The sequence below is a fragment of the Cucurbita moschata genome, unplaced genomic scaffold (assembly GCF_002738365.1).
Source record: "Cucurbita moschata cultivar Rifu unplaced genomic scaffold, Cmos_1.0 Cmo_Scf00014, whole genome shotgun sequence".
Lineage (NCBI taxonomy): Eukaryota > Viridiplantae > Streptophyta > Magnoliopsida > Cucurbitales > Cucurbitaceae > Cucurbita > Cucurbita moschata.
In genome coordinates, this window is record NW_019268530.1 from 1,923,732 (window position 1) to 1,937,322 (window position 13,591).

At 28.7% G+C, this 13,591-nt stretch overlaps 2 protein-coding genes across 3 annotated transcripts in view; both read right to left on the minus strand.

Moving 5' to 3' along the window:
• The window catches only part of LOC111452037 (glutamine synthetase cytosolic isozyme-like), a 4,943-nt gene extending 4,537 nt beyond the window's left edge, over window positions 1-406 (minus strand). Inside the window, exon 1 of the mRNA XM_023092558.1 lies at window positions 295-406. Coding sequence (XP_022948326.1) covers window positions 295-368 — 74 coding nt within the window. The 5' untranslated portion in view covers window positions 369-406. The remainder of the gene's footprint in view (window positions 1-294) is intronic.
• Window positions 407-3,721: 3,315 nt separating this feature from the next.
• LOC111452036 (glutamine synthetase cytosolic isozyme) overlaps window positions 3,722-13,591 on the minus strand; it is an 18,277-nt gene continuing 8,407 nt past the window's right edge. Inside the window, exons 2-13 of one of the 2 annotated variants that reach the window (XM_023092556.1) lie at window positions 6,545-6,628; window positions 5,947-5,986; window positions 5,742-5,845; window positions 5,595-5,643; window positions 5,381-5,487; window positions 5,108-5,195; window positions 4,869-4,997; window positions 4,708-4,782; window positions 4,579-4,632; window positions 4,450-4,487; window positions 4,206-4,365; window positions 3,722-4,093 (exon numbers count right to left, since the gene is read on the minus strand). In XM_023092556.1, the coding sequence (XP_022948324.1) occupies window positions 3,941-4,093; window positions 4,206-4,365; window positions 4,450-4,487; window positions 4,579-4,632; window positions 4,708-4,782; window positions 4,869-4,997; window positions 5,108-5,195; window positions 5,381-5,487; window positions 5,595-5,643; window positions 5,742-5,845; window positions 5,947-5,986; window positions 6,545-6,618 (1,071 nt within the window). In that variant the 5' untranslated portion in view covers window positions 6,619-6,628 and the 3' untranslated portion in view covers window positions 3,722-3,940. Of the gene's footprint in view, window positions 4,094-4,205; window positions 4,366-4,449; window positions 4,488-4,578; window positions 4,633-4,707; window positions 4,783-4,868; window positions 4,998-5,107; window positions 5,196-5,380; window positions 5,488-5,594; window positions 5,644-5,741; window positions 5,846-5,946; window positions 5,987-6,544; window positions 6,637-13,591 lie in introns of both variants that reach the window. The other variant, XM_023092555.1, reaches the window with a different exon arrangement.

Sequence of the window (13,591 nt, forward strand, 5' to 3'; positions counted from 1 at the left end):
ATATATATATATATATATATATATATATATATATATATATATATATATATATATATATATATATATATATATTTCTTTGCTTAGTAAATAAATACATTTATTTTAAATATTAAAATTTTGAATTTTTGAAGTTACTTTGTGAGGGGAGGTGGCCGTTAAATAAATATATTGGGACAAGAACAAAAAAAAGATTTTTTCATGTCTGTCCCGTTCACGATCATCTCTATAAACAAGAGGGTTTAAAACTTAGGAACAGAGGAGAATGAAAAGAGAAAAAAGTTGAGGGGAGCTTACCATATATACTCTGCAATGACCTTGTCAGTGGAGTCGGAAAGGTCGAGGTTGACGAGATCTGAGAGCACCGACATTGTCTTCTTCGAGATTCCGCGGGAATGAGTTGATTGATTCCTGCTCTGAAATTTTGGTGGTAAATGAAGAGTAGAGCTTGGGTTTTTATAGATATATAATGCCACACTTAAATAAAAAGCTTAAAGAATCTTTTTTTTTTTTCTTTTTTAGTTAAAAAAGATATTTGGAAATTTTTATAAAGAAAATGGGCAGTTTCTACCTTGTTCGTGGATCATTTTATTTTTAAGTATTTGACAACAACAAAAAAAAATAATAATTAATAAATAAATAAAATAAGAAAAAAAAAATAAGAAAATTTGATTTCAGTTTCAATGTAATATGTTAATTAATATTGAGCTAAAATATTATTAAAATGTTATGAACGGTTCATTTATGTGTTCTGTATTCAATGAGTTGAGAATCCGACCAACCCAAACTCAAATCATAAAATTTGGGTTGTGTTATATTTTTTTTGATTTGGATTGAATTGAATTTTTTAAAAATAAAAAATTTCATTCGCGGGTCGACATTTTACCCGTCCAACTCATAGGGTTACAACCCAATTTTAGTCTACAGTAATTTTTAAGTTATTAATTTTAATAAAAAAAAATATCGGCCACTAGGTTGAGTTATTAATAATTTTATTGCATAACTATTATTTTATATTGCTAACAATAAATAAACTTAAACACGTGTACACAACCAAATATAATAAAGCATTTCCTCCACTCAAATTAATTAATAATTTCTTTTAATAAAATAAAATTGGAATTTTAAAATAATAGCACAAGAATTTTTTTTAAATGTTATATTAATATTTTAATCGGTTAAAAATGTAAAAAGAATAGGATAATATATTTTAAAAGAATATCTTAAGATAATAAATTTTATTCTTATTTTGATTCTCAATTTTTAACAAATTCGATGAACTTCTAACTTTTTATTTAAATTCGAAACAAATCGAATAATATTCTCATTCCGATTCCGATTTAAAGATATTTGTTTGAAAAATAATATGGTCAAAGCTATTTTAGGTAAAAAAAAAAGTTCGAAAATGTTTTATCATTATATATAACTAAAATAAATCAATTTAAAATTTTTTATGTTGTAAATTTTGTCATAAGTTTTTTATTTAATTTAGTTATTAACATTATTAATTTGGTTATTAATTTTGTAACCGTTTTAATATTAATCTTATTTAATTCCGTAACGTTCGATGATCCAAACAATTGTCGAGCTTGTTTAGGAGGCTGTTGATATCGAAATTTGATACCAGAATTTTTAAGAGTATTATGTGTCACATTGTATTTCTTGAGTGAGGTGAGAGTCTTTGTACTGTGTTATTCACTTGTAACACTTTGATTATTAGTGATTGATTGTTTCTCGTGGATGTAGGGAAACTTCTTCTTCCGAAACCACGTAAATATCTTGTTGTATCTTTGTGTAATTCCGTTCACTGGTATTGTGAGTACATTCGTTCCGCTTTCGTTACAACATTTTAGACTTAGTTGATTGACAGTTTTGTTAAAGATGACTCACTTCTCGCAAATATTGTCCGCTTTAGCCCGTTATATATATGATCGTTAGCCTCACGATTTTAAAACGATAGGGAGAGGTTTCCACACTCTTATAAAAAAAATGTTTTGTTTCTCTCTCCAACCCACGTGTAATCTCAGAATAAATGTTTGATATTATGAAAATTTAGTATAAATAAATAATATTTCAATTTAATTCTCGTAATTATTGTATTAATTAATTTTAAGTAATTAATTATGGTTAGTTAATATATTTTATTAAGTCAAAGTATTAAAATAATTTTAACTAATTAAATTTTGTTTTAAATTTGATAGGTGTATTATAAATAATATGACTTAAATTTAGGTTTTTGATTTTTGAGTTTATTTAGGAATCAGTATTAATATTTATTCTTAAATAAATAATTTATTAATTTTTATAAAATTTTAGATAAATAAAAATAAATAAAGAGAAAAAAGAAAAAAATCTAAAATAAAAACAAATTTCGTTCATATTTATTAGATGAATTAATTTTAATTCGAAAATTCGAGATTTTTATTAGAGATCTAAGAAGAATATTTAAAAAGTAAATATATTTTATTCTTATTTAACTTTAAAACGATGATTACACGTGTGATTATTCCTTCATTCAATAATAAAATATATTATTGGTGCAATAGGGTCAAACTCAATAATTGTACAAGTTCATTATTTATAATTTTCTGAAAATAATTTAGATATGCTTGTATTCAGGTTTACATTCTAAGAAATCTCAAACGGTCCGCAGTCTGAAGTGCAGTATTATTATATAGAGTATTTTGTAATCTCTTCTGGATTGATATCAATAAAGAGTGCGAGTGTTTCCCGTAAAAAATTGTATTTAAAAATTTTCATTTTATAAAAAACAATATCTTACCAAAAAGGGATAGAATAATAATAAAAGGTTAACTTTATTGATATGGTATACATCTTATTTAATAGCCTTTCAATCACATAGAACAATCCCTTACCTAATTACCATTATGACCTTACTAATATCCTATTAATTTTTTATATGTATCCCCTAATATAGTAAATAAATGAATAACATGTAATTTTTTAAAAAATTATATATTGAAATTGAATTACAAATATTAATTTAATTTTTTTTAAATTAATAGATTTTTTACCTATTAATATTTTATTTTATTATAAATAAAATGAATTAATAACTTAAATAATTCAAATCAACCCAATTCAAATATTTTTATGACTAGATTATATTGAATTTATTATTTAATAAGAGTTATATGAGCGTAAAATTTTACAATCTAAATAATTAGGCTAGATCTAAAAATGTCTTAACTCGACCCACTTACTAGCGGGCCTTAACATATTCTCGGTAGGCTTAGATTCATTTTAATTTTTTAAATTAAATCATTCAATAGTTTGTAATTTGTCGAAATTCACGCACGGATTCTTGTAATTAAATCTAGCTCAGTGATGACTAAAAAATGCTTTAAAAAAATGAAAGTGGCTACGTATATTAACACGGTGCACATATCATAGGAACTTCATGGTTAGACGTGTATTGTCCCGAGCAATTCTATGTTGGATGATTTTCTAGAAGATTTTTTAAGATGTATGTGAGTAAGAACAAAACATGCTAGAAGAACTTTTGTTGGTGTAAGAGAGAAGAGGCTTCACTCTTAAGAAGTGAGAAGTAGATAATGTGATCATATTATAAAGGACTTGTGTTGGCCCTAACCTGTAGGGATAGTTTTCACTTTCAAGAAGTGAGAACTTGTGTTGCCCCTCGCCTGGACGGATAGTTTTCGCTCTTAAAAAGCCAGACGTAGGTAAAGGGACCGAGGAGCGGTAACATAGAAGCCAAACAAATTTTATTAGTAATAGAAACCATATGTTATTCAAAATACTTGACACAGAGGTGGGAGTAATGGGGAACGGGAATCTTAGCTTTTTGCAAAGCTCAAATGGAAGAGTAAAATAACAATAAAAGTACACAGAAGGATAGGAATTAACTGTGAAGATGATGAAACAGTGAAAACTATGAATTTGGAAGACCTAATCTTCTTCCTCATGGCTTCCACAAGATGGTGGTTTCAGCAACCATGGAAGTTACGACATATGGATCCATGTTCGACGCTGGTCTTCGGTCTTCAAAATATCCCTTTCCTTCCTTCTCCGTGTCTCGTCCTACTCGAACCGATGCACCGCGATTCGCAACACCCTATCATATTTCGTTACTCCAAACGTGTAAGCATTTTGATTTTCGAATGACTATCATAATACCCGAATCGAAAACAAACAGAATTTGACATGGAAAAAGGAATATGCTATACCCATGAGAATGTGTTGATATCGGCTGTTTCGTGTCGTCCAGTGAGACGACGCTCGTTGCCTTCTCCATAGGCAGCAATGTGTTCTTTGTGCCTGAGCTTCAACTTCTCAATTGCTTTCTTGATCACCTCGTAACCACCATCTTCCCTCATCGACTTCGTACTGAGAAATGATTATCAAACATGTTACTACCAATGCTCAATCGCAGCTAATGGTTTACTCGATATAAAGATCGTGTTTCATTACCTGTAGTTCGTGTGAGCACCAGCACCATTCCAATCTCCCTGGTGTTATTCAGAAAGAAGAATGATTAGGAGGGGAAAAAAAGTACTCTCCAAAAGAAAAGCTCATGAACAAGAGGTTCTTAGATTTTACTTGGATTGGTTTTGGATCAAAAGAAACGACTACTCCAGCAATCTCTGTTATCCTCTGTTGGTACAAAATTGAGACCGTAAGAACAACGAAAATATAGGCATTTGAGCAATCTTTTACAACTTCAGTTACCTCCAGGATGTAACGAGCAACCCACAATTCATCCCCAGCAGATATACCAACAGAAGGACCAACTTGAAATTCCCACTATATTGGAACAAAAAAAAAGCATAACATAAGAACATAATCATGATCAAACCATGGCAGAACCAGGAAAAAGGAAGAAGCTATACCTGTCCTGGCATCACTTCTCCGTTGATGCCACTAATGTTAACACCAGCATATAAACAAGCCTTGTAATGAGCATCAACAATGTCACGGCCGAAGGCTTTGTCGGCACCAACACCGCAATAGTACGGTCCCTATCGACAATCGAAATCATATTCTACTTGAATCTTTGATTAAACAGAAATATAGTGTGTCTCACTGAATCTATTCAAGTCAACCAATCACTTCTTGTAGTGTTAATTACCTGTGGCCCGGGGAAACCACCAATCGGCCACCCGATCGGCCAGTTTACGTCCTTTTGCAACAAGGTGTACTCTTGCTCAATACCATACCTGTGTTTCCAAAACAAATTAGCAAGCCAGGACTATAAGTATCTTCTATTATATAATATCAACATGTTTTTTGATGTTCCTGTGAACATTTCTTTTGCTGAAAGTTCACTTTCATGGCATTTGTAGATATTAACATTTTACATCTTTTCATAAGCATAAATATGAGGTAACAATTTGATAATCACCATGGTACTTCAGCAGCAACATCAGGATGGCTGAAGATCTTGGCAGCAGCGTGTCTCTTGTTCGTCGGGATCGGCTCTCCGGCTGGTGTGTAAGCATCACACACAACCTAAGCAGTCAAAATTATCATTGTCAAGCTCAAGCCATTCCAAATCAGTATATAACATATGAAAACTAGACAGGAACTTGTAGTCCAAATGGAAACTTAGAACTTACAAGAATATTGTTGCCTCTCCTAAAAGGATCCCTAAAAATTGCTTGTGGGCTGTGATTCATCATTAAACAAGAACAAGAAGAAAAGAAATGTCAAGATCCAGTCATTTGTAGACATCTATGGAGAAAGAGAAGACAAAATGAACTCACTAAAGGATCACTTCACTGTCTTCTCCTGGGGCTTGGCCAGTACTAGATCCATCGTAGTTCCACTTGGGAAGCTTCGAAGGATCACTTACAGGGCCAGAAAGGGTCTTCATATGCAAAAGAACACAACACATAATCGAAGGAAATCAATATTTGAAAAGAAAAACAAATCCAATAAAGATTTCATGTTTTGAAAATAGCTTAGTACCCTTGCTTTGCTTCTGAGATCCATGCCTGATCCACCAATCCTGTTCAAATGGAACATAAACAAATTAGCACAAGATCAAAAAGGAAAACCAATAGAGAATCAGAAAAACCCTCAGTAAATATGATGATCCTTTAACTTCAACGATTTGCAGAATCAGAAAACACAGCCAGAACACTGAGCAGATGCAGAACATTACACAATCATCGAAGAACAGTTTCAGTACATAAAGTTCATTCAGCAAGAACAAAACGAATTCAAAGGAACAAAGAAAAGAAAAATCCCATAGTCGAGATTTTGGCAAACAATAAACAGAGCACACACAATCGTCCACAAAATTCCCCCAATCTCAGTTCTGAAACTCAAACAACACAGCCTCTGAACTTCAATTCATTTCCCCAAATCTTTCTCGGTAATCAAACAGCACAAACGAGCAAAAACGCGTGAAAAAAGAAAAACGAAACTTACAACTCACAAGAGAGGCATTCCTAGCCTCATCCACAGAATCATAACAGAAAAATCAGCGGAAAAATTCGAGAAAAAAACAGGGGATTATGGAAGGGAAGGAGAATAAAAGAGAGAAAAAATTGGGGGAACTGACCATATATACTCTGCAATAATCTTCTCGGTGGAGTCGGAGAGGTTGAGGTTGACGAGATCTGAGAGAGCAGACATTTTCTTCTTCTTCTTCGTGTGATCGCTCGAGAACACACAAATCAATAAGAGCTTCAGAGGGAATGATTTGATTCCCGCTCTCTGTTGAAATTTTGCAGAGAAATGAGGAACAGAGCTTGGGTTTTATAGATACAATGACAGCACCAAACTTTTGGAACATTATTCAAATTAACTTTTACTTTTTTATAAATTTAAAAAAAAAAAAACATTTTTATCTTTTAATTTTTAAATATCACATGTAAATGGCTCAAATTTCAACATTGATGAACTCATCTGAATCCTAACACAAATATAATTTAATTAATAAAATATTATATCAATCAATAAAGCCAAAATTGAGTCTCCAAACAAGTCCAAGAGAAGATCAAGACTCAATGGCTTGAGTAACAGCTCGAGGCTGATGAGGTCGGGAGGTTACTACTCTTGCTTCAATTTCGAAAAGTGCACGTAAAACTTAAGATGGTAGATCAAATGTAAAGATTCAACCAAAAACGTCTCGAAGATCCTGTTAACTTATTAGATTCTTTTTACAATTTTTTTTTTAAAAGGTTATTTAAAAATAACAGGTCAGCATTTAATATATTAGCCATTAATCAGTTATGCATTTTTAGGTACTGACGTGTATTTTCTTTTTCTGTAATAATAATTAAAATGGTTCAATCATCAATAACTTGAGAATTAAAAAAATAATAATTGTGATTTGATTCAATTCCACCGGCACAAAAGAATCTGTGGAATTTTTTTTTTTCATTCAAAAAACACTTGAAAATTTTAAATTATTTATTTATTTTGATAGACGGAATCAAAATAATTTAAAAAAAAATTAGAATCTAATGAGATCGGCATTTTTTTTCACAACTAGCCGAAAATCTAACATTAAATTATGTCGGTAATATTTGGCAATGAGAATCTATATGAGTCTCGATTCTAAATTTAAGATTTTGATTAAGATTTGAAACTCGACCTAAACACTTGATGCCCTCGATTTTTTCTTGCATTTCTCGTGATATGACCAAATTATCTATTTATCTTGAACGGCAAATTCGATTAATTTTGGAGTGTTCATAATTGAGCTACCGAAAATAATAAGAACTATCGTATTTTTTTAGTATTTAAATATATGATGATATTTTTTCAAAAATATCCTTAAAGAAGTTCTCGAATAGGTTTCTTTTGACCATAGATCACTCCGATATTTTTTTAAATCATAAGTATAGTCTGTTTTCATTTCATTATTGTGTCTCCCAACCATAAAATAATACATTTGCCTATTTTTTTAAAAAAATTTAAATTAAATGAAAAAAGAAAAAAATTATAAATGATATTTTAAGACAAATCACCATCACACTAATGATTGACAAAATAATTTATTATTGTCCGCTTATGTTATAATGTTTCACAAAATAATTGATCATAAATTATTTGAATATAAATTTCTCCAAATAAATGTGTAATTAAAGTAAAAAAAAACAAAAATTGGTAGAAGGTACAAATATCTATAATTTAATTTAAATGAGTCAAAGTAAATAGAATCAAGTTGACCAACACGGGTAAATTACACGTTTCACTTTTTTAAAATAATTGGAATAACTTAGCTTAATATTAGATATTAATATCATTCGATATATTTGTATTTAATATTTGTATTTAATTTATTAAATTTTTAATTAACACATGAAAAAAAAAAATCTTAAAAACCCTATTCTTTTTTAATTATATATTCTTTTGTAATATTATATAAGTTGTTAAAAAAGCATTAGATGAACAAATTACTTTTTTATGTTTTCAATTAAATATTATATTGACGTATTATTTATTAGTTAAAAAATATTTAAAAAAAAAGTATCTTAATAATTATTAAATAAAAATAAAATTTTAATATCTTATAAATAAGTGAATGGTGAGAATATGAAGAAAATATAATGAAAGTTTAAGGACTAAGTTGCAATATAATTTATTTAAATTTGTGGCCCTAACACTAAAGGGTAAAAATGGAAGGCAAAATTGTTAGGTGGTTGGAGGAAAGTGGAGGTGGGGATGATCACGTGGGCGTTGTACGGTGGAGGACAAAAAAGTTGGTGTGTTTTTCAAGGAAGCCCCTAAATATAAAATCTCCATTTTGACCTTTTTTAAAGAAGAGGGACACGCGTGGTAATTTCCGTCAATTTGTGGGGCCCACTCTAATTCTTTTTTTTTTTTTTTTTCCTCCCCTTTCTTTTGGAATGAGCACTACAAAAAGTCACACGTGGAATCTTCAATTCAATATTCTATTTCAATAAATCTTTTCAAAATATTCCATTTAAACTAATATATAGTTTCACATTCACATCTGGCTAGAGAAAAAAATAATCCATGACGTCATAATTCACATAAAAAAAACTCGTACCACATCTGAATGAGAGTAGTCATTAAGATAAGACGAGGACGAACAGTTAAAAGAAATAAAAGTTACTATTTATATCAACAAAGTGCACCTTCCTTTCAGAGCAATTCTACCTTAGGTGATATTTTTTGTAAATTTTTAAAGATGTATGAGAGTAACGACAATGTCGGCAAGGCAGGATGAAGGACTTATGTTGATAGGTAAAGATAGAGTCTTCATTCTTAGAAGCGAACAGTAAATAACGTGCCCATGTCGTAGAAAAATGTTAACGCAATCCGGTATTGAATTCAGATTTTAAATCTTAATCTAAATTCTAGACGGGAGTTGTTACATCTCGTATTAAGATTCTTTAATTCTAATTTTTTATGCTTTTGTGACGTCATTTTATTTTCTTTTCAAAAAACAACTTTTTTTTCAAGTGAGTAAAACCAACCTCCTCCTCCCATTCTAAATAGGTGGGCTATGACTTAACTTTAACACTGAGCTTTTATTATTATTATTATTATTATTATTATTATTATTTGTCTCATTAATTTTTATAATTATTTAAGATAAATTACTCCATGAATATAATTTTAATTTAATTTCTATAGTTTAGATTCTTTTTAACATAATATTACAAAAATTTAACAGTGATTTAATTTGTTCCATATAGTTTGTTTAATCCCACGTGTTAGTTCCTAAATTTAGTTTAATATATATATATATTTATTTATTATTTTATAGGCTCTAAATTAGATAATGTACCTAACCCTCATGAGGCACATGTTGTACAATATAATGATGATAAAGTTAAGATGTTTATAATGATGATAAAGTTCAGATATTTTTAACCGCTTAAAAATATTAATTAGGAAGAAAAAATTATACCGTTAAAATGATATCAAAATTTATTAAAATTTATTTATATTTATTTTAATAAAAATATTAATATTAAATTAATAAATATATTCTATCTAAAAAATATTCATAAATTTTTAAAAAATTTAATAATATATTTGAACTTCTATTATTGCAATTAATATCTAAATATTTTCAATTTTTAATAATTTTTTTAAAATACTATTAAATTTAAATAAAAAATTATTTTTATTAATTTAGTCAAATATTAAATATTAATATGAAGATATATATATAGAAATATTAAATTGGAAGATTGAAAGTTGAAAACTTGCATTTATGACCCAACTACCAACGCAACGTTATTACCTAATTTTAAATTCCTCAATTTCTAAAATATTATATAATTATTTAATTTTTTTTATAATAATCTAGATCTAAATTTTAATACGTAACAATTTAACCTTAGTTATTCTCGCAAAATATTTAAGAAATTAAGTATTAAATATATTCAAAATCTACAATAATATAAATTATTAAATAATAAGATCTCAAAATTTAATTTTGAAGAAATTTCGTATAGGAAAGGCTAAATTATTACGAAATTCTAGAGATTTAAATATTTTTATATTAAATTTTGTGAACTAAGTCGTCGTAAAATTGAAATTGCGTGATAAATCAATGTTGTTAGGACCAAAATGTAATTTTTAACGAAATAAAATAAAATAAACAATATTATATACTTGAATAATTGAAGATTCTTTGAACATGTATACAATTTAATATCATTTAAGTGAAGAATATGTATAATACCATTAGCCAATGCTTATGTAATATGGTATGGTTTTTCTGGTTTTGTCGTTACAGTTGCTTTTTTAAAATAATATCTCATTTATATATATAAATTATATTAATTACTATCAACTATTTTTTTTATTTATTGATAATGACGTCAACTACACAATAATTTATATTAAATAGTATTTGCAGCGTTTATTTTAAAATATATATTAATATGGTTGACTTGTTCGTTTATTTTTGTAGAGATCGAGCATTTAAAATTAAAATTTATTTAAAAATTTGTGGAGAAAAAGAAGCTATATGAGACGTTCGAGTTAGAATTTCTAATGGATAGTGTTGAGACGGTCACTCAAAACGCTGCAAACAAACCAAAATACGAACATACAAAATATTTTAGACATCGTACCTTCTTTTGTCTCCTCTCTTGGTTTCAGGGAGTCTGTGGGAGTTCCGTTGCTTTGCAGGAGGGAAGTGGGTGGGCTTCATTCAATGTAATGCTTTGTTTGTTGGTTGGTCCGGTTTTTCGGTTTAGTGTGTAGGGAGGCGCCGTTGCCCTTTCCTTTCAGGAGACATGTTGTAATGTTCAGTGGCAAGATTAATGGATATGGAGTCAATGATCAATCCGACCACCGTCAACTCCAGTGTCGAGACGCTTTAGAATCGAAGCCTACAAACCCTCCAAACCTCTTTATTTTTTGGTATGCTCGACAATCCAACCATCCGACCAGCTCATAAACAAACCATACTTCTTTATATGTTCGTGATCTTCCTTTTATGTCAGCTTTCTTAAATTTATCATTTATTTAATTTCTTAGTACACGATTTAAAATTATAATTTCTTAGTTAAAAGATATGTTAATACATTAAGTTACGAACAATTATATATTTTCACCACCTAAACTTGATACTTTTATTATACAACTTTAATAAAAATATATACGTGGCTAATATACTTTGTATTTAGCCTTAGTCATTTTGAAGAGAAAATATATTCTTAATTTTGTTGACTTGCTTGTTCTTCACCAAACAAACCGAATATATATAAAACGTTCCAATCATGATAAAATTTTATTATTATTAAAAATTATTTAAGATGAATTGAATCTTCGATTCATAAACTTAAATTCATTATAACCAATTTAAACATAGCTCAACCGATTATTTTTAGCTAAGAGATCATAAGTTCAAAGTCGTCCATCTTATATATCAATAACTTAAAAAAAACGTTCGAGACTAAAATTTAAATATAACTAAATTAATTAAAACATTATATATAATTATTTTGTATTTTTGTCTAGTGTTCCTTTGGATTCATAAAGGTCACTCCAAGTTGGCAATGAGTGTTTTGTGAAAGGACAAGTCATAGGAGAAATAAATAACAAAAAATAAAATAAAATGACACGTCATATCTTTTGACTTACCCATTATTTTTGTGGTCCATTACTATTTAATTCCTAGCTTAAATCTGATTTAAATCATTAATTATAAGCTTTAATTTTCTTAATATTTTCCCTCATATTTTTCAACTCAATTAAAAAAACAAAAATAAAAAGTCCATTTCAATTTCGATCCTAGCTTCACATGTCTTGTCTGGTTCGATATAACATAAAAACTTTTGTAAGTAGTTATGGATATTATTTGATTTATAGAAAATATTTATTTAACGGATTTAAATCTCTGATCTATGAAAAATATTAACTATATGTTTAAGTTCATAAAATTTTAATCAATTGAATTATAATATAATTCTTCGTTGATATATTTTTAATAATTATATATTATTGATGACGATAACGAGACGATATTGAAAAAGACATATTGAATTATATTAAATTAATATGACCAATGAATTGAATTGAGTATTTCAATGATAATAATAATGGCTCAATTACCCAACTTGACCTCCATCACATTGTTGTTGTCCATACGAAATGGTCAAAAGCGACATTTCCAACTTGTCCCAAAGGGAATTTATTTTCTTGTGTCAACGTCTTTTAACAAAAAAAAAAATATATATATATATATAAAGAGGCATGTATAAGGCTACAATATAGTTTTATTCTTACTGTATTTATTAAATCTATTTTGTTCCCTATTTGTTTATTTCAATTTAATTAATATATAGATTAGGACTATACTAATAAACAAATATGAGGTTTTTTAGCGTGTTTTGTCTTCACTCACATGCTTTTTTGTACAATTCTGAGGTGGTCATGTTTAATTTTGAAGTTTTTATAACTAAACCGAGTACATTTTGTTGGTATAAGTAGTAACTATTAATTCTTGTAAGTATTTCTTTACCATCATATCCTCAAAACGAGTCATTGTCATTTGAATATGGTATCGGTTCATTTATGTATTTCTCATTACTCGTGTGTTACTGTGAGATCCCATATCGGTTGGAGAGAGTAACAAAACATTGCTTAAAAGGGTATGGAAACCTCTCTCTAGTAGATGCGTTTTAAAATTGTGAGACTGACGATGATACGTAGCGAGCCAAAACAGTCAATATCTACAAGTGGTGGTCTTGAGTCATTACGGTCACACTAACAATGCTATTTCCTTTCAAATTTACGATCATTTTCAAAGAGACGAAATGAGATAGAAGAAAATGAGTTGTTTGAAACGGATGATTTAAGAAATTTAATCGTAGGATGATATGCATATTGACACCGAGGTCACCAATACAATGCCAGCTTCGTACGTCTTTGAGTTGGCGATGAAAGCAAAGCAAAGGCTTTCATTGGGGGCTTCATTGTCCAATTCTATGTTGCATATTTCATTCTTCGAGGTTTGATTCCTTTGGATGGTACCTATCACTATCATCATACTCTAAATAGTGTTCTCCTTTTCTACCTACTTTCTTTGTCTAATCTTTTTAATACCACACTTATAAAAAAAGTGTACGTTCTTTACGTAAAGTTTCTTTTTTTTTTTTTTTTTTTTTTT